The sequence below is a fragment of the Ambystoma mexicanum genome, chromosome 11 (genome assembly GCF_040938575.1).
Source record: "Ambystoma mexicanum isolate Mex_15411 chromosome 11, UKY_AmexF1_1, whole genome shotgun sequence".
NCBI lineage: Eukaryota > Metazoa > Chordata > Amphibia > Caudata > Ambystomatidae > Ambystoma > Ambystoma mexicanum.
Window position 1 is genome coordinate 1064383435 of NC_090934.1, and position 25721 is coordinate 1064409155.

At 46.0% G+C, this 25721-nt stretch overlaps 1 protein-coding gene across 4 annotated transcripts in view; it reads right to left on the reverse strand.

Moving 5' to 3' along the window:
- FANCI (FA complementation group I) overlaps positions 1-25721 on the reverse strand; it is a 1757660-nt gene that overhangs the window by 633888 nt on the left and 1098051 nt on the right. For all 4 annotated transcript variants that reach the window (XM_069624307.1, XM_069624308.1, XM_069624309.1 and 1 more), the window contains one exon: positions 16520-16571. In XM_069624307.1, coding sequence (XP_069480408.1) covers positions 16520-16571 — 52 coding nt within the window. The remainder of the gene's footprint in view (positions 1-16519; positions 16572-25721) is intronic.

The window sequence follows — 25721 nt, forward strand, 5'->3', positions numbered from 1 at the left end:
ACCCTGGTTAATACATTTGTATTTGTTGGAGTCTTAGCTTGCGGTCCCCTCCTCTCGTGTCGCATTTAAGTTTCTAGACCGACAAACTGGATGTCCTTCTTGCTGTCCAGTTGGTGGTTCTCTTGCCAAAAAGATGGTAGGGGTTCTCAATGTGGGAGATTTTGTAAACGAGAATTGGGGTCTTGTAGTAATCCATTTCTGGATGTCTGCATCTATGGCGAGTAAATGCCAGTGTCTATTCAGGATTCTCTGTAGTTTGTAGCTGTCTTCGTGGAACTGTGCGATATATCTTTTAGTTTCGTCTTAGGTTTTCACCTTCACTTTGGGAGTTAGGTTGTGTCTCTGGTGGTTGACGTGGCCATCTTTATAGCTTTGTCTATGGTCTTCTGCTGGTATCCTCTGTTGGCAAATCTTTCTCTCAGAAGGTTGCGCTCTGCTTGGTATGCTTGGTTGTTGCTGCAGGTTCTTTTTGCCGAATAAACCTCCCCCCTATTGGGGATGTTTTCTATGACAGACTTCCTGTGGCAGCTTGTGGCGAAAAGAACATGGTTGACCTCTGTTGGTTTTCGATACTGGTGGTGTCTAGACCCATGTCATCGATTGTTTGTTTTATAATTTGTAATGCGCACCAGGCCCAGGGATATGAGGGCGCAACAGTTACAAGAATATGCGAAGCTTAGTTACGGAGAATCATACAATGAAATACATTACTTACAAAGGCAGGATATACAGATATTTACAGATATTACCGGCATGTGGATAGCACAAAAATGAAATTACCGCTGTGTGGATAGCATGTAGGTATTACTAATTGCATTTTAGTTACACATGCATGGATCGTTCATCGTGCAAATTAATGATCAGTGGATTTTAACCACAAGATAGTATTTGTTCTGAAATTCTGGTAAGACTGCTCTACTCTCAGTGTAGAAGGCAGGGAGTGCCATAGTTTGGCCGCTTTAACAGGGAAGCTTATTACCTCCAATCGTGGATAATTTGAATCTGCGGATGGTCAAACAGTCCCGTTTTACTGTTCTGGTTGGTCTTAGGGATGTCCTTTTGTGGAATCTCTTAGAGAGGTAGATAGGTGTGGCATTGTTGAGAGATTTGTGGGTAAGCGAGGCAGTTTTTAGTAGAATTTTGACGTCTGTCCGGAGCCAGTTCTGTCGTCTGCTCTCAGAAATGTGCTCTCTTCTGGATATACCTAAGGCCGCTCTAACGGCATTGTTTTGTAGGGTTTGGATTCTTGTGATGATGGATTTATTAGCGCCTATGTATAGGGCATTACAATAATCCAGACGGGACCGAATGAGGGCTCTGGCTAGGATGGTACAGCTATTGTTCGAGAGAAATGCCTTACCCATTCTAATAAGTTTACACGTGTACGCCGTGGAAGACGCTAGTGTGTTGATCTGTTTAGAGAAGGATAAGGTAGAGTCGAGTTAAAAGCCTAGTGTTTTTACCTCCTGGGCTACCTTGGTGAGGTTGCCGTCAATTATGAAGGACGAGTAGTCCGCTCCTAATTTTTTTAGGTTAGTGGAGAAACCAGAGATGATGAGTTCTGTTTTATCATCATTCAGGCATAGACCATGCATGGCCTTTCATGCCTGGATGATGATGTACACTCTATTCACCAAGGCCAAATCCTTGTCATAATCCCCTGTAAGTGGGAGGAGGTTCTGAGTATCATCTGCATACTTCGTGTAGGTGATACCAAGATGGTCCAGATCATCGAAAAGGAGCTTGATAAAGATGTTGTACAGTGGGGGCGAGACCCAGGACCCCTGTGGCACGACAAGGGTGATAGGTATGGGGTCTGCCGCTGCTGAGAGCGAGAAGACCCTCATTGTTCTGCTGCTTAGGAAAGATCTAATCCAAATTATAGCATCTTTGGAGAAGTGTGCTGCTGTGTCGAGATGGTTACATATGAATGTGTGAACCACCAAATCGAAAGCAGCAGAGAGGTCCAGGAGAAGAAGCAAAGCCGATTTACCACTGTCTCTAAGCTCGTAGACTTGGGTCTTGAGGTTGATGAGGGCAGTCTCTGTTCCATTTTGTGGACGGAAGCCTGACTGTCTAGCTCCTAAACAGGTGGTGTAATTCCAAGTATTTTCTAATTTGTATGTAGGCCACATTGTCTAGTATTTTTAGAAGGAAGGGGACTGTTGTAATTGGCCTATAGATGGTGGGTGTTAAGGGATCTAGAGTAAGTTTTTTTATTTAGAAGTGGGAGTCCCCACGATTCTTTGAGGTTGATAGGGATGGTGCTGGTGGCAAAGGAAGTGTTGATGAGCTTGGATATGAAAGGTGATAGGTCTCGAGCCGCGTCCTTGATGAGTTGTGCCGGGCAGAGATAGCCCTGACCGTTGGATGGTTTGAGAGACAGAATCATTCTTTCCACCTCGACAACAGATACTTTAGAGAAGTTAAATTGGGTGGGATGGGTTTCAGCGGTGTTCACAGATGTTTTAGGTGTGGGTGGAGCGTTTAGAGAATCTTTTTTTGGGATATTTTATTTTGAAAGGTAGATACTTTGTTGGCTAATGCGTGCTGCATATCTGCACCATTTTTTGTCTTTGGTGCAGGTATCTGGTATTGCGATGGCAGTCTAAGTTCTTTAAGAATAGTAAATAATTCTTTCATGTTGGAGTTAGCTTGGGAGATACGTGTGTCGTATGATTCTCGTTTAGCAAGGCAGATTTCTTTTTTATAGAGGGATGAGAGTTTGGTGAGCTTTAGTTTGTTGGCTTCCGAAGGAAGTAATTTCCATGCAGCCTCGCAATTTCTTTTTTCTTGCCTTACTTTTTTTTAGGAGTGGTGTGATTGTAATTCTGATATCAAGGAAATCAATGGTGGTGTAGCTCTGGTTCCCTGTTAGTTCAATGCCAAAGGAGTTGGTGTTCAGATATTTCTTAAAGGCGGAGATTTGGTCCAATGTGCCTGATCAGATCATTAGTACATCATCTATGTACCTGTGCCATTTATATATGTGGCAGTTGAAGTCTGGGTTTGCGAATGCATAAACCTGTTCATAATGGTTCATTTGTCATTTCAAGATGAGAATAGAAGGAAGCGGAGACCTTGGAGTATGTGTGGTCAATGGCTTTAAGAGCTAGGGCATGGTTGATGGGGGTGTATAGGGCCTTCACATCAAGCGTCACAAGTAGGTATCCCGTTTTCCAAGTGATGCTCTGTAAGATTGATAGGGTATGCATTGTATCCTTGAGGTAAGTCAGGATTTTTGGTACTTCTCTATCGATTACATTGTTAACGTATTTTACAATTGTTACCCACCCAATGCCGCGCAGGTTTCCGCATAGGCAGGGGAGTTGGCCGTTAAAAAGATAGCTTTGCCTGCTTTTTATTCCCTTTCGCCCGGTCTGGTGCAGGCAACTTCCAAGACCGGGGCGTGCTGTTGTACCCACAGGGGTGTGTGGAACACTGCAGGTGGGCACCGGGCTGAGACACTCCTGATGATATGATATGGCATTTATAACGCCCATATACACAAGTGTTCGAGGCGCGACGAGGAGAAGAAGGGGAACCGAAGGAAGACAAAGATCAACTAGGCATAGTGACATTGAGATTGTGCAAGTGCAGGGGATAGGGAAGGGGAAAAGTGCCAAGGGCAGGGGAGCAAGGGCGAGTGGCGTACAAGGGATCAAAAACAATAGGTAGTGCAGCAAACAGGTGGCAAGTGCAACGGTTAAGTGCAAACAGCAGGTGTCCAATAAGGTACCGCCTGGGCTAATAGCATTACTGCCAACCAGTCCAGCGCCATTACCGCCAGATCAAGGGTTGGCCGGTAATGGATATTCCCTATTCGCCATTGGTCCCAATGGGGCATTTTTGGCGCAATTAGTGCCAAAAAATGCTTAGAGCTGGGGTCAAATGCTACCAAACTCGTGATTAGGAGGACTCTTAAATGCAACGGTAATAGCGTTACCACTGCATATAAGGGCTACCGCCCAACTCGTGATGAGTCCCTTAGCCTTTTGATACCCAGACATCATAATTTTAGTTTTGTTGATGTTGACTGCAAGTTCATTTAAGGTTTAAATGGCGTAACTTTAACTATTTTTCTCCAGCATGGATTCACATGCTCATGAATATTCCCAGTGGTCAGGTTGGGTATCCTCTGTAAAAGAAAAAACAGTTTAACTTTCACTTTAAAACTGTATTCCTCCTCTAAACTAATCACTGTCCTCTGGGTCATACTGCCCCCATCCTATGATAGTCTTCTCCCTAAACCTGACCCTGGCAGTCATCTTCAGATTTGGTAAGCATGTAAAGTGGCAGCATGACCAAGAAGAGCAGCACAGGGGCCAGAGGGAGGGTTTGCATGTGAATCCATGCCAGATCCATGCTGGAGAACAATAGTTACAGTTAAGTAACTTAAACCTTCTCCAGCATGGTGTCTGGCATGTATTCACATGCTAGTGAATAACAAATACATAGCAGAATAATATTACAAAACCACGGGTGTGGCAAGGCTCAACAGAAGCAATTAACTCTTACCTCTGGAACAGGCTCACCTCAAGCTAACAGGTTGCGTAGCACAGCTTGGCTGTCTCTGGAATCCTCCCTGGAATCCAAGTCGATGCAGTAGAACTTTGTGAAGGTGTGCATGGACCTCCACTTAGCAGCCATGCAGATGTCCAGCTGGGGCACACGAGACAGGAACTCTGTTGTTGCAGAAATCGCTCAGGTGGAGTGGGCTCTCAGACGGCTGGGCTGCATTCGGTTAGCCAACCGATGACAGTGCGTGATGCAGCTGTAGAGCCACCTTCAAATGGAAGCCTTGGACAAGGTCTTCCCATGGTTCACAGGATCAAAGGTCACAAAACTTGTTCAGAAATCTTTGTGCTTGTCACGTAGAACTTCAGGGCATGAGCAACATCCAGCGAGTGCAAAGGCTTTTCCACCGTCGAAGATTTTGGGAAGAAAACAGGTAATACCAAAGGCTCGTTGAGGTGGAAATCCGACTGAACCTTTAGCATGAAAGAGGGGTGCATACGCAGTACCACCCTTGATTCGTGGAAAGCCAGGTACGGTTGCTTGCAGGATAGCGCCTGGATCGCACCAACTCGTCTGGCAGAGGTGATGGTCACAAGGAAAGCTGTCTTCCACCAGAGAAACTTGAGTGGGGCCTGATGCATAGGCTCGAAGGAAGCTTCCATGAGCCTTGTCAGAACCACGTTGAGGTCCCACACTGGGGCAGGAGCCTTCACTGCAAGGAAAGATCGGAAAAGTCCTTTGAGAAACTCCTTGACGAGTCTGTGGAACCAGAGCGAGGATCTTCCTGAGCATCTGGTGTAGCTGTAGCGGAAGATAGCCGCCAGATGCACTTTGATGGAGGCGTGCGCCAGACCAGCCTTTATCAAGGATAGCAAGTATGGAAGAATCTGTGGAGCTGGGACCCTCAAAGGAGTAATCCTCTGTGACTGGCACCACGTAGCAAAACGCTTCAACTTATGGCCGTAGCACTTTAAGGTCGACGATGCCCTTGCCTTGGCGAGGACCTCCCTGCAGTCCGCTGGCAATTTCATAACCTCCAAACTCCAACGCTGCAGGAGCCAAACCTTCAGGTTCAGCGATCCTGGGTTGCAATGAACAATTGCGCCTCCCTCTCTGGTGAGAAGATCCAGAACTACCAGCAACTTGACTGGAGGCGCTGCTGACAGGCTGAGAGAGTCAGGGTACCAAATCTGCATCGGCCACGCTGGGGCGATGAGTATCATCTTGCATTGGCACTGCCTGAATGGATTGATGACTAGCAGGAGAGGGAATGGGGGAACAAATATAGAAACAGTCCTTCCCACGGGAAGGAGAACGCGTCCACCAATCTACACGGCTGGTGAAACCTGCTGGCGAACTTCTGGCATTTGGAGCTCGCTGCAGTCACAAACAGACCGATCTGTGGTCGGCCCCTTTCGGTGAACAGGCGGTCCACCTGATCCTGATGAAGCTCCCACTAATGGCAGGAGCCGAGTTCCGTGTTGAGGGAGTCTGTGATGGTGTTCTTGACTCCCGCTAGGTGAAGAGGGACGAGAAACACCCCCTGTCCGACGGCCCAGTGCCGCAAGTCCTGGGCCTCCTTGGAGAGCGCCGGTGATCGAGTGCCCCCCTGCTTCCTGATGTAGAACATGGTGGTGGTGTTATCCGTGAAGATACTCACCATCTTGCCTTCCAGTGACCGTAGGAACGACTTGAGGGCCCAGAACACTGCCCGTAGCTCCAGGATGTTGATATGGAGATCCTTCTCTTCTGGTAGCCACAGGCCTCTGGAGTGCAGACGCCCGGTGTGCGCTTCCCCGGCCTTGCAGGGAGGCATCCGTGGTGACTGCCTCCCGGGAATATATTTTTTCTTTTTTTTTTGAAAATCAGACCCCCCCCCCACCACTCTATCCGCTTGTCGGAACTCCTCGTTGAGAAGGGATCTTGTCCGTGAAACCTCCCGACACCTGTATCCAATGTGCATCCAGGAATTCTTGTAGGGTATCGCATCTGCAATCTGCAGTTGAGGTAGATGCAGGACGACATCATGCCCAGTAACGACTTGATCGCCCGCACCGTGGCCATCTCAGCCGAAGATAGCCGTTGCACCTTTCCTTAAATGGCTGCTAGCTTCTCTTCCGGGGGTGACGCCAGGCAAGACACTGTGGAGTCTGGCGCCTACGAACAGCGCATTCTGCGATGGCATTAAGCAGGACCTTCGGATAGTTAACGTAAAATCCCAGATCTGTCAAGAGACGGACGGTTGCCTTTGTGTGCTCGTCGGCCAGCTCCCGCAAGCGAATCAGCCAGTTGTCCAGGTACGGGTATACATGTATGCCCTGTTGATGTGGATGGGCCGCCACTGGGGCGAGGCACTTCGTTAATACTCGTCGGGCCGACTTCAAGCCAAATGGTGGGACCTTGAACTGGTAGTGCTGGCCCTGCAACACAAAACTTAGAAATTCACGATGTTTCTTGTGAATGGAGACGTGGAAATATGCATCCTCCAGGTCCAACGACGTCAAGAAGTTTCCTCTTTCCAGTTGGATGAGCACATGCTGCAACGTAACCATCCTCCATTTCTGGGACTTTAAGTATTTCTTCAGGCGTCGCAGGTCCAGGATGGGTCTCCCGGCCCCTGTCTTCTTTCAGATTTGAAAGTATCTGGAATAAACTCTGCAGCCGTTGGGGAACTAGCTCTATCGCCCCTTTTCGTAGCATGGCACATACCTCTTCAAGAAGCTGAGGGGTGTGCTGCTCCTTCCGGGGAACCGGCGGAATATGAGGACACCTGCGTTGGAACTCCAAGGTGTGCACCTGGGCAAGAGAATCCAGCACCCATCTGTCAGTGGTGATCTTTCTCCACTCGCTGATGACCCTCGTCAGCTGGCCTCCCACTGGGGCCCGACGTCTTGGCCGGTTCAGGTTTGCTTGGGTGCTGGTGTCCTGCCCTGCGGGCAACGATGTCCTCTGCTACCGTAGGCCTAGGCGCAGCCTCTGCAGGCTTCTTGCGTTGAGAATCGGGAAGGCTGTCGCAGTGACCTGCGCCATTTTCCCCTGGAGGAGCGAAAAGAAGATGAGCTATGCTGTTGGAGAGTGCCGAGGGAGCGTCTTGATATTCACTTTGATGGCCTGGAGGGACTCGTCGACAGCCTTCCAAAACAGATGTTCCCCATCAAAGGGCCTATCCAGCACCTCCGCTTGGACCTGTTGATGGAAGTTAGTGGCCTTCATCCATTCCTGCCGACAAAGGCAGACACCGTTACCGATTTGCCGGAACCCTGTGTCAGCGACTTCCATCGCCACTGTGATGGCGTGGTCCGATGCTACTTCTCCTTCCTCGAAGAGGGCGAGGGCCTCTATCTTCTCATCGTCGGGGAGTAACTCCAGGATCGGTCCTAGTTTGTACCACAAATCCCTGACATACCTGGCTAGGATCGCCAGTGCGTTGGCCACCTTGATTGTGGACGCTCGCGGTCTAAATCACCTTCTTCCACATTGCGCCCATCCTTTCCCCCCTCACTGTCCGGAGGGACCGAGGACGGGTTAGCCGACCGTTTCCTCGCGGCCGCCGAGTCCAGCAATGGTTGCTACCTCAGTTAGAGTCCGCAAACCTATACTTCTTTTCTGGCCTATCCCGCTAGGCTGGAGCAGTGCAAGGGTTTTTCATGAGGGCTACGCCCTCTTCCCAAATATCGTCCAGAAAAGGCACTGCCATGATAGTCTTCCTCTTGGCCTCTCGCCTTTCATACAAGAAGCCCCTCCTTCTTGTTTTCCTCGGGAACCAGCTGGAATAGTTCGGAGGCCCTGGCAATCATGAAGTGGAACAAGCCCACCTCATCTGGTAGGGAAACCCTATGCGGGGAATCCAAATGTGGCAACTCACTGTCCGCAGCAACGATGTATTCATCGTCATCCGTCGTTGTGGCCTTATCCGTTCCCGTACCTGTGTCTGCTGGTGGAGTTGGGTCGCGACGTGGTGGAGGAGGTTGAAATGGGGACGTCACATGGTGCTTCCTCTTCTTCGGCGGAGGCTAACCGGGGACCTGGGGGAACACAGGTACCGGTGCCGGGGACATTCTCATCTGGATCTCTGACACCAAGGTGTGGAGAGTCGACAGAATATCCAAGGAAATGTCCCTCGGCTGAGAAGGCAACACAGAGAAACTAGGCCCTGCGCCGCCATCGCTGTCGTCCTCCTCTTCATCGTGGACCATATGCATGGACTCCTGATCTTCGTCGTCTGTGGATGAGAACTCCATGGCTTGGGGGACGACCTGGGAGGGCTGTTTCGGGGCCTCCTCGCCCCCCGCCCCCACACCCGTTCCTCGTTGATGGTTCTGAACTGGGAGCTGTAGCAATATCTTCACTCCTTCTTGCGTACCTGCAGACTTTGCCAAAGTATCTGAGGTGGTGTCGCGCTGTGGGGGCAGGGACACCTTCTGCGCCATGGGAGCCACCCTCAATAGGATCAATGCCCTTAGCTGCTGTGGTAGGAGTAGCCATCAACAGTGTCGCCGACAAAGTCTTTGCCTGTGCCCGTTGAGCCTGCGTGAGCTGTGCAGCCTTCTCCTCTGTCCGCGGCTTCCAAATTTCTCCCGTAGCTTAGCCGGGGTAGATGACTTCCACTTTGAAGAGGAGCTTGATGGTGGGCTGGCAATGGAGGCGTAAGGCGATTCGGATCGTGCCCTATCCTCCTTGGGACACGCTTCCGCAGCGAACACAGTGGACTCTGACTTTCAGATCTTGGCCTCATCTTCGGCTTCCACTTTGAAGACCACTGCTCGGACCCGCCGGTCCTGGACGAGTCATGACCGTGCTCGGAGCAACGGTCAGAGGACTTGGTGTTAAGCCATGCTGCCAGCCTACTATGCCTGTCCTTCAACGTTTTCTTAGAGAAACCAAGGCATATCTCACACTCTACCTCCTTATGGTCCGGATGAAGGTATTAGAGGCATTGTAGGTGCTTGTCCTCCACAAAGACATTCCGTAGCTTGCATTTGGTGCAGGGCCTGAAGAGGGAACTTCCCCCTCCTCCTGATTCCTAGCCCTTAAGGGGCACAGAACTTCACCAAAAACAGGTCCCCGCTGTCGGCAGATGAAGGAAAGAGTGCACAGCCGCTTTGAAATAAAAATTGAACTTTACTTGTCGAAAAAAAATGAAAAAAAACATACAAATAGCTTGGAGAGCAACTTGAGTACTCCCAGCACTAAATCGTGTGGCAATAATCTGAAGATGGCTGCTAGGGGAGGGGCTTGGGTAGAGGACTCTCATTGCATGGAGGCAGTATGACCCAGAGGACAGTTATTGGTTTAGAGGAGAAGTACAGTTTTAAAGTGGAAGTGAAACTGTTTTTTCTTTTACCGAGGATTGGTAGAATACCGACGGTGGGGAATATTCATTAGCATGCAAATCCATGCCAGACCCCATGCTGGATAACATACAGTTGTTTTGCAAATCATCTAACGCTCGCTGGAGGCCAAGCATGGTGTAGTCTATTATTAGCATATCATTAGCATATGTTAATAGGTGTAGGTGGAATCCCTCAATTTTCAGTGGATAAATCTTGCCCTTTTTTAAAATCCCAGGCAAAAACAGGTAGGTATAAATTGAATTGCATGGGGACCAGTACACACCCTTGTAGAGCCCCTTTTCCGTAGGAATACAGGCTGAGAGAGTACCCATGCTATCGAGACATACACGTATGGATGTACCAGCGTACGTTTCCCTCAAAAGATAAAACAAAGGGGATGCCCACATTTGTCAATGTGTGCAACCAGAGGGACCAACTCGCTCCATCAAATGCTGCCAAACCCCCCCCCCAAAAAAAAGATATCGATAAAAACTGCATAAATTGGTGAGGCAGATTTATTTAGAACACCTTCTTTAATCAAGTTTAAAGCCAGTAAATTATGTATAGTAGCAGAGCATTTAAAAAAAATGGTCCGATAGGGACTGATTCGTCCAGTGGCATCTGCCCAATTATTTCTTTTAACAACATAGCACATTTTTTGCTGGCCAACTCGAGCATTGCTAGCAGTCTATAATTATGTGGGGATAGACACATTTTTATGAATAGGAACAATCTGAGATCCTTTCCAGGAGTCAGCGAATCAGGGCCCGGTGACTCTACAACTTTTTAATTTCAATATAATGTTGCTGATGTCCTCTTCCTGGATAGTTAAATCCCATGTTACATTATTTACCTTATTCGGTACAACTAGTTTTAAGCTATAACAACTCGTACCCAAGCTAAGATTGCCCATCCTATTTGAACAATACGGTTAACTTAAACCTTGCTGGTACTCTCCCTGTATCTATTAAACAGGTACCAATACATCTTAGAGTAATTAATACATAACAGTTTACCGTTTTCTGACAGTGTGCAATATATATGGATTTCTTATGACCAACAAGCCAATTCTTACCTTGTTTTTTGGGGCAACTCATTTTTTCTGCTCAGCCACTTCTATATGGGAATTACGTCTAATAGACATTAATGGCGACAATATTTTTTTGCTTTGTCGAGTGTTTTGATCCCAATTTCAGGAATTGGTATACTGGTGTTCTTAGTGACACAATTCATCTCCTTGATAATATTAGTGCTGGAGGTACCGATTAATAGGCCTCCATTCGGTCTACCTCAAATGCCTTTTACCAATGGGGCCAAATTAGTGAAATTTCATCAATACTAGGACAAGAACTAAGGAAACACTCTTATAGCAGAATTAGATTGTGTGTGAATAGATAAATCAATACAATTGATTAGTCAATCCATTTCTATGCCCCCTAGTGTTCCAGCAAGCAATGCTACAAATATTAGGGCAGCTTTTTAATTTCTGTTTAAAGCACCAGGGGACCACTACGGTGGTGATAGTGCACAGCATAAATATCCTTTAACATAACTTAACACTCAGTATCCATAACCAGTTATCATTTATAGGTTTTACTTCTGGGCTCATCATGAGCCCTTTATCGCAAGATAATAAACACCTGTCATCACCTCTTTTCTCATTAACAGGCGAGTATCTATAGCGATAAGCGGGAATTGGATTTAATTTCCACAATCTGGAGTGACCTCATTTCTCATTCTCAGTAACTTGTTCCGATTCTCAAAAATTAGGGAAACTACATATTTGGTGTTACGATTTACATGTGTGTTGTTATTAAACTTATTTTCAAAAATGCAATACTGTCATCATCTGCAGAGGTAAGGACACCTAATTGAGGTCTAACCACAGAAATCTGCAGTAAATGGGCTCTATTGATGGTATTATACATGCTTTTAGCAAATATAGCAAATTGAACACACAAAGAGTCCCGTGTGTCCTTATTCACTGATTTCATGTATCTTGTCAAGATAACACATTTGCTTTCTCTTTTTGACCATTTGGCTTTATTCCTCTGCAGATCGTGTTAACTTGGACACAATACAATAAAATGGAATCTAATATGCTGTTAATTACCGAATCATGCCACCTGCCAATGTTGTTAATAGTTTAAACCTCCTCCTTTGTCCAACAAATTGGTAATTACTTGTTCATTATCCAGTAAATTGGCAACTTGATTAGTTTGTTTTACAAGTAATCCAAGCATTTAGTGTTTGAGCTTTCATTTTATTTTTGGAGATTGTTTTCTTTTTATGATTCCGCCCATCTTTAATGAGTAATATTCAAGCATTAAATCATTTTCTTTATCAATAATTTAATCCCCAAAGTAAACAGTATCTGTAGTGCCTTGTTCGATCTTATTGGCAGCCTTAAATCCAGATTTAACAGTGGCAATATTATTCCGTTTCTCATTATTCTTGTTTTTACCTTTTTTTTCTTGGTTTTAACTTCTGAATTGATGGCATGTTCAAGATAAGTAGGAGGACTTCCAATAACAATTTCATCAGTGATAGGGTTAGCCAGTCTCTATATTTGCAGCACGCTATAAATCTATATGTTCATTACTATGATTCTCCTGCAGTGATTCAAAATGATATTTTTTGACTGAAATAAGTCCACCAAAGGGTAAAAATGAAGAGGCTTAATAAGTGCCACCTACAATGTCAGAACCTGTTTCAAGGTATAGGATTCTACAAACAGGTCCTGACACATGGCTGTACTGTTCACGGTCAATAAAATTGAACGGAATGGCAGATTTGGGCTCGCTAAAGGTGTGGATGTTAAAGCACTCTTAACGGCCACTTCATCAAAGAGATCATACATATTCAGTGAACATTCAATACTCCCTGCAAGGGGGATGGCACTCGGCACCGTTTTGATTACAACTCTATTGTTTTCACCGTTTATATCTCTTGGTAAACTATAACAAAGGTCAAGCAGCAAGTTGTTCTCAGAAAAAGAGCCCTCCTTGTTAGACTGATTTAACAGTTCACAATCCATAAATGAAACAGTAGGTTTAGGACCATAGAGGGGTGTCATTTTCCCTTTGGCTGCAGCCACAGTGGTAAAATGGGCATTCTTCACAGTTGTTTGCATATAAATCATTTGTAATGGAGAAACTGCCACCACGTCTTTTTTAGCCATCACTTGCTTACAGCGGCGCAAGTTAGAAATAGTAGCGCTCTCTTTCATTCTTTCAGTGCAGTGAATGTTCCACACTACTTCAAACGGAGATTAACGTTAAGCTGTCAGATCATCAAATACAGAGTTAGGTAATCGCCAAATATAACTTGGTGAAGAAATCCCAGCGTCTTCCTGCCGCTCTGCAGTCCTCCCGACTGCTCTAAGACTTTCAGCCGGACATTGTGCAGGCGCTTCGCACTGGCAGGAAAGTGTAAATCAAGTTGAGTCTGGCAACAAAGGAACATCAGGCAGGTAGATGCTGCGCCATTCAAGGAAAGAAACTTCATGAAAATGTGTAGACCATCAGCTTCTGCGTGTGCCTTGATTTTGGAGTTAAATGTAATGAAAAAGCGGCCCTGCAGGGGAGGTTGCTTGGTATGGTGAATAGTTCCTGCCTATAGCACATCATAGATGTTGCTTCCATTATTTCCATTCCCCATTCCCTAGTGCTTTAGTTTCATCCAAGTAATCAGCCCCCAAAGAAGAATAAACCAAACTAAGTTTAGGAAATCTTTGAGAAAGGTCAGCCAGTCTGTGATGCTGGAAATGCCATGTTGGAAGGCAGGGCCCCCTAGTTCTTGTCCTACCACTTCCATATGTGTGTTTTCTGTAGGTTGTCTGCATCTGAGGTCCTCAGGCAGTGCAGCTCTTCATTTTTACTTTTGGTGAACAGCACCAATGGGATACCCCTATGGCACCCATGGGTGGGGGTATACCTTGTGTGTGTTTTGGGGCACCTGTGTGTTGCCCACAGAGCAGGGTATGGGCTAGTGACAGCTACATGCTGACTTGACAGTGGCTCTGAGTATCCGCCATTTTTGGAACACCCAGCCTCTTCCATAGGAAGCTATGGATTCCTGGACAAAAGCAAGATGGCCACTGTAGCCTCTTGGTTTCTATTACCTTTACACCTTCTTTCTCAAAGTCCTGGAAAGCCCTGACTCTGTCCCTTTCTACCCGACTGGCTGTTCGGTGGAAATACCATAATATGGCTCTGGGGCTGCCTCCTGTCAGACTGACTGGAGCCTCCCCAGGGGCTCTGTGTTGTGGGTACTCCATTGGGGTGGGACCTGTATGAATGGAGTCTGAAGTCAACTCACATTTTGTGTTGTGGTTGTCTGGTTTTGGTTGGTTGATACAATGCATGGGCCAGCCCTGAATGAAACTGGAGTGAATACAATGTAGTGTTCTGAAAAGGCTGAGTGCTCACTCCAATCCACATTCTGTGTTATGGATGTCTGGTTTGGGTGAATGGCCTTCATGCTTGTGAGCCCGATTGGCTGCATGCCTGCATCAATGAATGCACTTGTGTATGATTGGCTGACCGAGCCTGGCTCAGCCTGAGTGAATGGGGACCAAATGTGTATAACTAGGGACCTCTCCCTCATCAATTTGTTCTGAAGCTGAAACCTGAAGCTTGAATCCTGGGTCCAGTCAGTGGAAGAAGTCTACAGCTGCATTTATTCAAGGAATCCAAAGACTGCTGAGCTGAGCCAAGGACGGAATCAAGAAAGGACCTGAATAGGCAACCTCTTCCCGAGTTAGGAGGGACTATCGTGCTCTTGCTACTCTTCATCAGAATTACCATGGAAGCCAGTCCTGTGTGCCTGCCGCCCAGAGAAGAGGTCTTTGTGAGTCCAAAAGAGGAGTGCTTGGACATCTTGATCCAAAGAAGTCCAGTTGTGCTGCCCAGGGTCTGGAGGAGTGCTTGTGACCATTGGAAGCCAGATTGTTAAGTATCACCCAGAAGAAGGGGTACGCGGGCACAGTTCTGCTCGACACCCAGAGCTGTGAAAGTTCCATCTGGTCTAAGAATCTTTCAAGGGGCATCGCTGACACACCAGATGACCACTTCTTACCGCCACAGAACATACCAGTTTGCTGTGTGCAGAGGAAGGTCCGCCGGTGGATTTCCCACCACCAAAAACCAAAGAAGGCATTCAGAGGGTTGAGCCTTGGTGAGGGTTCGTAGTCCAGTCTAGTAGTCGAGTCCAGGTCGCCAGAAGCCATCCAGCTATCTGTGCTGTGGCTGCAACACTGAAGAACCAAAAGTTGGTAAACTGCAAAATCCTGAAACCTGACATCTACTTCTGCCACTGCACCCGTCGTCACTGAAAAGCATGCATGCAAGGTCCCCAATGGTCTTATCCTTATATGCCAGGCCTTTTCAGAGTCTACTGCAAGTTTCACCTTCATCGGGCATCCACAGCCGGAGTAACAACCTGCCAACAGCGACCACTGCTAAGACCGAAAGTGCTGCCTTTCAGACAGTGGCTTGTAGTTCTTTTTCTCTTGGCCTCGACATCTCAGAGATTCCTTCTTGCAAAGGGGGTCCATCCTCAAGGGGTTCCGTCAAGTGAAGCCAAGAACCTACACCTCTTTGCCTGCCACGGCACCAAAAGTACTGTGACGAGGAAGTGCATCTTCTAGCCTCAGGGGTCCCAGATTCATCTTGTAGAAGAAAGGCTGAACATTATTGAACATATTTGGACCGGGCTGTAATAGATAAGATAAGGTACACCCTAACTTTTCCCTTAGAGGTTGCCAAGGTGGGGGGATCCTCACAAAGTATTACTATTTGAGTGTAAAGAAAGTATACTGCATATGTTCTGAAGCTAACCTGCCTTTCTTCCTTAATCTATGTAGATACCCCTTACTAAGTAATTCACATTCTTTTTAAAAAGACTGTCAGCAGTTGGTGCTTTCTTTATGAATCCAAGTATTGTGTGGTACCACATAGAGGATATATAGTTTTGCCATTATTAGAATCGTATTACCAAAGTACAAAGTGTTATTATTTATATGTATTTATTTTACTGAACCTTATTTATCAAAATCTTGATAGTAGTAAAAGACTATTATCACATAACAGTGAGTGGACATTCCTTTGGGGAGGCTTGGGGACTCACTGTACTTAAGAACCAGCCTGCATCACCGCCGGAGAGCTTTAGCCTTGGTTGCTCGTCGATTGCTACCATATAGAGAACTTTGGCTCGGGTGCTCTGTGCCTCTACCCTAACCATATAATAGAGAAGAAGTACCCATACCCCCATCCAGTCTTTACACAGTCTTTTTTTTAAATTATTCTGTGTTGGGCCGTTTAATATTATTGAAAAGAAGAGGACGTTTATCATTTAACATCTGCATACATGTGCCTTCTGCTTGTGACTTATCGTCCCAAGTCTCATTGTGTACTGACGATGACTTGTGATCGTATGGTTTTAATAGCCAGATCATGAGGCCGTATGATTAACTTTGGAAAAAAATGTCTAATTAAATCTTAGGTAAGCTAAATATTTACAGAAAATAGGAAAAGTAAAACTAAGATCTAATTTTAAAGTAATTTTCTAATTACATGCATTTGTTTGCATCCTTAAGAATGGGCTTCAACACAATAAAGCAAACAAGTTAAGTATGTTTCAGAACTTTCAGAGCCAATAATACTCACCAAGATTGTTTTCTTTGCAAATCTTGACTGTCCATGAGAGCATCTGCGTGAACTATAACACAAAAAATAAGCCAATGGTTAAAAAGGAATTCACTGTTTGTGCAGCCAAAAGAACATGCAAGCTGTATGTTTGCCTTCATGAGACTGAAAGGAAACCCATAATGCGGGGAAAGAGACTGGAAAGCTGTAGCTCAAAAACAGAGTCAATGATTGTCAACAGAAGCACCTTGAAAGCTAAGAATATATCTTAACGATACATAATCCTTTGGAAATAACACACCCTTCCTCAATGTCCTCCAGCTTCAGATATATAATACAGCTGAACAAATGACTTACCTTTGAAAGGGGTCTCTCTGATGAATATGATCTTCCACCCACTGATTCAGTATTTTTGAAATATAAGTGCATTCCGTCACTGCATCCAGAAGTGCTGGGAAGGCTGCTTTGCTGCTCTACTCTGCTCTGTGTTCCTTTGGACTGATTCTAATTATCACGTGTTGGACGGTACGGCAATGCAACATTCAATGCTTGTATTAATACAAGTGGACCATTGACTGGGATTGCTATTTCAGCCTTGTATTTCCTATTATTTTTCCAGATACATTGCATTATATCGGGCATTTTACTTTAAGAAGTCTTCACAAATATCTCATTGTGAGCTCACTTCCTATATATTGGCTGTGCACACACATCTGTGCGGGCGCATCCCGGAAGTGCATTCGGAAGTGCTGGGAAGGCTGCTTTGCTGAGCAGCCATCAGCCGGAAGATTTTGTTATTCAGCTTTTTTGATTTTCCATTCTAAACTTCATTCGTTTTTTTTTTTTTTAACTGTTTCATAATCGGTTATCTTTTTATTTTTTTTTGCTTGACTGATTTGTAACTGTTTTCCTTTTGATAGGTTTCTTTTATCTTTGTATTTTATTTTTTGAATTGGCTTGATATTATTGTGAAACAGAACATTATTCTTGTGTATTCCTCATGGTGAACACACGTCCCCATGGGGGAATCAAGCACATGAATCACGGCGTATTTACTCTTAAATCTACTACGCCGGTTGTGAATTTAGTACACACGCCGTTATCACGGTTAGACACACCGGTCTTCCTAATTATTCGCCAGCTCAAATAGCGGTAAAGAAAGCCATAATAGCGGCATCCACAGCTCTTAATAGGAAAACTTTGGCGTCAGACATTCGTTTGTTCTATTCACCGAGCTGTGATACAGTAACTTTACCTTCAGATATCCACATAATATCCAATGAAACTATCTGTGCCGAGGTTCCAGACTTTGTGCAACTGGGGGATGACCCCCCTCAAAAAACTCTTTTTGTCACTTTTCACAAACAAAGAAACCCAAACGAGCAAAGTTTTGTTTTTATCAGAGAACTCTGTGGCCCAGACTGATTTGCCTGTCTCCTTGTCACCGAATGTGCCGTTACCTTTGGCTCAACCCTGCATGATAGATCTAACCAAGTCCTTTCAAGCTGCAGCAAAAAAAAACTATGTATGAATACCTCAAGCATATCCTTAAATGCCAAGAAGTCATTTTCAGTCGATGATTATCTTTTGGGAGATCACAATCTTCACAGCAACTTGTCCTGACAGTCTTATGAAATATGTAACAGGGAGGTCCAACAGGAGGGAGAAAATTGATATCTCTCACAGTCACCTCTATTATTCCAGCAATCGGCACACAACTCCACCATTTCTGCAATCTCAATCCAACTCCGCGTAGAGTACCAGTAACCGGGAAAAATCTATTGGAGAATTCCCTGCCAACTCAAAGAAGTGCCTTGATAGAAATAGCCTTGATGGCCATGAGCACCACACTGAACACTTTGTTCAAACTCTTTGGGGCACTAAGCCATAAGGTAAATCACCAAACTGAGCTCATAAATCAACTGATTCAACAAAGGTCCCCAAATAACTCTTTGGGCAACTTGAAGTCTCCTGTGCCCCGGGATACTACTACATTAAACCAGTCCACTTATGTAAACAAAAATGCAGAACATCACTGCAAGTCAGACAGAAATGGAGTTGGTCAAAATTGTCCTATAGAAAACTCTACCAGCTTTTGGCCATATCATTGTTCCCTGTGAAGTAGATCAAGAAGATTCTAGATCACAATCGTTGCTCAATCAGCCTGTATCTACGAAAACGCTAACAGAAAAATTGAAACCAACTATATGCAAACAATCATATGACATATTTGAGTACCGGCAAGTACAAGAATGTCATACCAAAAGGAGCAAAATACTTTTCAGTACTAGAAAATAAAAAAAAATAAAAAATAAAAATGTAGTTCGCCCTCAGAAACCACCACCTCAAATACCAAACTTTTTTTCCATGTTATTTCTATTTAAAAAACTCAAATTGCTCCTAAAATTGTAGCGCCTCAAAAGAAATGTATTAAAGGTGTATTGACTTCGGTAAATAATGCTAAAAAATCTTAACTAGACCCTCTTACTTATGAACCCTTGGATAAATTAATCCAGGCAGTTAATGAGGACTCCGCCACTTTTAAAGAAACTATGTTACTAGGAACACAGGCTTATATTGCACCAATACCCAATCTACCTCAATGGCAACCGAAAGATGTTCCATTGCAATCTAATTTATAATCACGGCAACTAGAAATTCAAAGATCGCTCATGTCCTACTTCCTAACACACCACGCGTTGCCTTGCAAGGACACAAAAATCACATGCACAACTTTCCATCCAAACCACCAGTTTCCGGCTCCATTGCATCAACAACCATCTACTTCATTGATAAATCGAGATCTTGAGTTCTATGAACAAGAAACTGAAAGAAAGTCACCGACGGCTAAGTCAGCTAAGAAAAACGCACAGATGAGTCAATCATCAACATTTAATTATTCTCTCTTGCTAAGGTGTAGATCGGCCCCTTACCCTGCATATTTTTTAAATAGCTCCAGACCGAACCAGAAATCTTTGAACAGTCACAAGTGACCTAGGTGTGATGCCTTCACCGCTATGGGTGCAGGATGAGACAAACCTGGTGTGTTTGTGAGTGTAGGCGTAAGAGACAGACACAGTGGTGGCATGTTGATTGGCAAAGACTTTCATTGACAACAAAAATGGGGGGTGGGGAGTTGCAGAAAAGCCTACCTGAGCCTGATCTCCTGTGTCCAAATCCTAATCTATCCCTCACAAAAGAAACGCCGTAAAATGTGAAATGTCTCTTGACTATCCGCCTGTAGCCCAGATTTGCAGATCAAAACAAAAGTTCCATAAGATGTAGAAAGCAAAACAAAAGTTTCACAAGACTGAAGGGACGGATTCCCTTTCCCCAGAGTCTTTTCCAGCTTTATCCAGAATAGTAGAAAAGTAAATGAAAGTTCTACAAGACTCCAGGGGTTGATTCCCTTTCGCGAGTCTTTCCAACCTTCTTGGTAGGCCCGACTCCCAGGCCCTGTGATAATGTTGAATGGCCTGGACACCTTTACCAAGCCGTCTTAAGGGCCCCAGACCCTTTGTGAGCAGACCCGTCTCCCAAGTACTGCGACGAAGAACAACAACCTGGATGCCCTTTTCCAAGCTGTGTTGTCGGACCCAGACCCTTGCTCAGTACCCTCTTCTTGGTCCACTTTCCTGCCAAGTGGGATACTCAACGACCTCTTCACTGTGGTGCTATGCGCTGGCATGTATTCAGGTATCTTAGTCTATTTTATTTACGGTTCTCTGCGTGATCTGGTTCGCCCAGACCCCGGTCATGGCCAGCCTAATACCTGCAGGGTCTTGGCGGTTGCCCTCAGGTTTTCTTTGGGTATCCCAGGATATTCTGCAGCTTCTCAAGCGGCCCGACGGCGGGTGTGCGGTGCCCCGTCAGCTTTCAGTACCAGCAAGAGCACTTCCTCCTCTATGGGAATCTTCCTGCTTCGTGTGACCTTTGCAGACACACTCCTCTCCCCGACTCAGTCTGTTCTCTGGTTTGACCTTCCTTGCGTAGCTTGCCAGGCTCCCAATCTGTGCCGAGAGTTAGAAGATGCCATTGTTCGTTTCCCTCTCTCGTTTTGAATGACAGCGGCCAATGGGTTGATTCGAACAACTAGACTGCATGCTTTGGTTCTCACGATTGATCCTCATTGCTCTTGGCCTTTTCTTCGTGTCAGTACCGTCAATTAATACCTTATGAGTGTTTTCCTTCTCAGTATGTTCTACTTGAGATGTGTGACAAAGATATATTGGGGTAGCTGATGGGAGGGTCACAGAAGGTTATATAGGTGAAGGTGGGAGGGTCCAAGGGATACTGTGTTCTCCGAAGTGATCACTACTCTCAATGGGGTATCCCCTTCTCATGAGATCCTCCAGCTGAGTACCACCCCCAAGGGGACTATCGGGTAGCGTCCTCACGTCCCTGACATCTTGGAAAGGGGCTTCTAAAGTAGTGACAGCACTGTGGGATTTGCCACAGTGTATAAAAGAACAAAACTGTGGTTGGAATAAAGAACAAGCTACTTACCTGTAACTCCTGTTCTCCAGCATGGGTCTGCCATGGATTTACATGCTTGTGAATATTCCCGGTCATCATGCTACGAATCCTTTGAAAAAAAGTAAAGTAGTTTTGGTTTAGACTGCAAACTGCTTGTCTCCTGTATAACCAATCACTGTCCTTTGGGTCATATGGCCCCCATTCAATGACCGTTGTCTCCCTGAACTCCATTCCTGGTGGCCATCTTCAGATTTGGTAGAGCATGTAAAGTGGCAGAATGAACTAAGAAGAGCCACAGAGGAGAAGGAGGGAGGGTTTGCATGTGAAACCATGCAAGACCCATGCTGGAGAACAAGAGTTACAGGTAAGTAACTTGTTCCTTATCCAGCATGGGGTCTTACATGGATTCACATGGTCATGAATACAATTACACAGTAGTATATATACACAACCATGGGAGGTGGCAAGGCTCAACAGAAGCAATACACTTACCCCTGGAACAAGCTCACCTCAAACAAATAGTTTGCGTAGCACCGATTGGCCGACCGGGACTCCTCCCTTGTGAAGGTGTGGGTAGACTTCCATGTAGCAGCCATGCAGATGTCGAGCAGCGGAACACCAGAGAGAGCCGCTGTTGTCGCTGCCATGGCTCTGGTGGCATGCGCTTTCAGCCAGCCTGGAAGCGCCCTTTGGCCAGACGATGGCAATGCATGATACAGCCAGAAAGTCACCTGGAGATGGAAGCCTTAGACGCAGCCTTCCTGTGTCCCACTGGTCCAAAATTGACAAAAAACTGGAACGTCTTCCTAAGATCTTTTGTGCGTAACACATAGAACTTCAAGGCACCAGCAACATCCAGCGAATGCAACGGTCTTTCAGCAGATGAAGAAGGGTTTGTGAAGAAAACTGGTAGAACTGAAGGCTTGTTGAGATGAAAGTCAGACAGAACCTTTGGCATGAAGGAGGGAAAGTTTGCAGAACCACTTTAGTGGCGTGGAAGGACAAATACAGAGACTTACAGGAGAGGGTCTGTATCTCCCCGACCTGCCTGGCCGAGGTCATTGCCACCAGGAAGGCGGAATCCAGGACAGAAACTTCAAAGGTGCACTATGCATTAGTTCAAATGGAGGCTCCATCAGTTTAGACAGTACTACGTTGAGTTCTTATGCCAGGGCAGGAGCTTTCACCAGTGGGAATGATCTGAAGAGATCCTTGAGGAACTCTTTAACGGGCCTGTGCGACCACATTTGGCAGCCAGGCCGACCTTAATGGACGCATGGGCCAGACCAGTCTTGGCCAGCGAGAGCAGGTATGGAAAGAGCTGCGGTGCAGTAACGCACAGGGGTGCAATCTTCCATGCCCAGCACCACATTGTAAAGCACTTCCAATTGTGCCTGTAGCAGGTCAACGTAGAGGAAGCACTGGCTTAAGCCAGGATCCTATTGCATTCCAAAGGCAGCAAATAGTGTCCAAATTCTAAGGTTGCAGGAACCAGACTGTGACGCTCAGTGACGCCGGGTCGTGGTGCAGGATTGACCCTCCTTTTATGGAGAGGAGGTCGGGAAGCACAAGCAGTTGGATGGCCGGAACAACAGACAGATGGAGAAGGTCTGAGTATCAGATCTGCCTCGGCCATGCTGGCACAATGATTAACACTCTGGCAAAGTATGAGTTTTTGAGCAACAGCAGAATTGGAGGGAAGGCAGCCCCTAGGCTCCTTGACAGAGGATATCTGCTGGCAAACCTGTGACCCTTGCAGCCATCGTGAAGAGGTTGATCTGAGGAAGACCCCATTCTCTGAAGAGGTATGACACTTGCACTTGTTGAAGCTCCCATTCATGACAGGAACGCAGCTCCCTGCTGAGAAAGTCTGTGATGGTGTTCTTGATGTCTGGCAGGTGAAATGGGAAGAGAAACATGTGTTGAAGAATGGCCCAGTGCCACAGAGGCTGGGCTTGCAGGAAGAGAGCAGGGCAGCGTGTCCCACCCTGTTTCCTGATGTAGAACATGATGGTGGTGTTGTCTGTGAAGACCCGCACAACCATGCCCCGTCCGTGATGCTGGAACGAGCTGAGGACCCAGAAGAAGGCCTGCAGCTCTAGGACGTTTATCTTTTCCTCCAGGAGCAAGAGGCCTCTGGTGTGAGAATGTCCTGTCTGGGCTCCCCAACCTTCCAGAGACGTCCGTAGTGACGGTAGCCTCTGGAAGGATCTGGACGGGACCTCCTTGAAGGCATGGCCGAAGCAACCACCAATGAAATGCTTGACGGAATGACTGATTGAGGGCGGTTTTGTCTGTACATGTGCTGTGACTTGCTGCCACCTGGAAATCCAGAAATTACTGGAGGGGCTGCATTTGGAGCCCGCAAAAGGGTACCAGATGGATGCAGGAGGACATCATGCACAGCAGAGATTTGATGGACTTGACTTTTGCGACGGATGCTGTCGACATCCGTTGGACCTTTCCCAGGATGGCATTCACCCTCTCTTCTGAGGTAGACGCCAGACACGAGAATGTGTTAAGGTGGGTGCCCAGGAACAGAGCGTTCCTAAATGGCACTATGCAGGACTTTGGATAGTGGGGAATCCTATTGAAGTCATAAATTGGATGGTCTCCGCTGTGTTCTGGGTTGCCAGTGTGGGAGCGGGACCAAATGAGCCAATCGTCCAGGTAAGGGTAGATGTGGATTCATTTGTTTGTTTGTGCATTTATATAGTGCTACGAAACCTCAGGTATCTGAGCGCTGCTTATTTCCCACAGTGTGTGGTGCTCATTTATCAACCTCGGAAGGATGAAAGGCTGAGTTTGGCCCTGCCGGGATTCGAACCTGCGTCAGCAGGCTCTGCACGAATGTCAAAGCAAGCGCTCTACTCGCTGTGCTATCTGACCGGCTTTTTGTGGTGCAGATGTGCTGCTACTGGGCCAAGCATTTGGCCCGATAGCGGCACACAAAGACACAAAAATTACCTGTGTCGCAACGTACAGCCAGAATACACCTAAACGAAGATTCCTAATCAGAAAATACTGGCCCTTGGTAAAACTGGCCTTACCAGAGGAGCCCCTTCCAAGACGGCCCTCAAAAGATCAAAAAACATGTAGGAGTATTTGACCCATGCGCAGTTTCAGATAAAAGCAGTTAAAATACACTATGGAAGATCACAGGACACTATCCCTGTGACAATTGCACAGTTTAAAGGTCTACCAAATAAATGACATAATTTATGGTGGATGGACATCAATAGGAACTCAAGCAATTTACCAACTGCAAGAAACCCAACACAATCTACTGTATACAATGTCCCTGTGGAAAGAAATATTGGGACAGAATAGCAGGCAAACCCACAAAACGAGAATTGGAATCTTGTAGTAATCCATTTTGGATGTCTGCATCTACAGCGAGTAAATGCCAGTGTCTATTCAGGATTTTCTGTAGTTTGTAGCTGTCTTCGTGGAACTGTGCAATATATTTTATAGTTTAGTCTAAGGGATTCACCTTCACTTTGGGAGTTAGGGGTGTGTCTCTGGTGGTTGACGTGGCCATCTTTATTGCTGTGTCAATGGTCTTCTGCTGGTATCCTCTGTTGGTAAATCTTTCTCTCAGAAGGTTGCATTCTGCTTGGTACGCCTGGTTGTTGCTGCAGTTTCTATTTGCCCAAATAAACCCCCCTTTGGGGATGTTTTCTATGACAGACTTCCTGTGGCAGCTTGTGGCGAAAAGAACATAGTTGACCTCTGTTGGTTTTCGATACTGGTGGCATGTAGACCCATGTCATCGATTGTAATTCTGATATCAAGGAAATCAATGATGGTGTAGCTCTGGAACTCTGTTAGTTCCATGCCAAAGGAGTTGGTGTTTAGATATTCCTTAAAGGCGCAGAGTTACTTACCTCTCAGTAATGTTTTTTTCTGATGGAGTTGCTTGGCACAGAATAGGCACCTGTGGGGTAGATCAGACTTTTCTAAAGGATTCTTTCCTCCCACGGACTTCACATCTATGATATCCCTATTGTTTGCAGCTGTTCTCCAGAAAACTTTCTGCTGTCAGGGGGCACAGCGCAACTCTGTATCGACTCAGTCCGACGCCTTTACGTGCCCCGTGTCGGAAACGACATTGAGGCAAGTATATATAGTGGCGCCGTGTCCGTGATCTCCGTTCCACCCTTTTCCCCTAGCACTCTAAAGCTGAGGGACTGTAGAACCGATGGCATGCCTCAACCTCTTTATTAGGAAAATTGGACACCTCCTTCCTTTCAACACGACCAAGCATCCCTTAACCACCCTTGTATTCACTAAACTGCACTACTGTGCCAGCATTCTCTTTGGTCTTCCCAACTATGCATTCTGTCCTCTCGACAAGATCATTAAGTTTGCTACCATGACTCTCTCTGAACTCCATCACTTCACACCTACATCCTTGTACCTTCACCAGCAGGATGGCTGACGATGCAGAACAAGGCCAGATGTAAATTTCTGCTCCTCTTTTAACAAATCTATCCACGGAAAGGCACCACTATATTTGTTTATCCAAATCAACAAGCCTTCTCCTAATCTCTGGTCTACCTCCTTGGCACCTCGCCTTCCCTGTGCTTCCTGTCACATCTGCTCTTTCTGTCTTCTTGCTCCACTTGCATGGAATTCTCTTCCCCAGACATCCGAGAAACAGTCCACACAGATTTGTTCAAAACCAAACTAAAAGCCTACCTCCTTCCCTCCGAGTTACCCTCTTAACCTACCTCTCATCTACCTT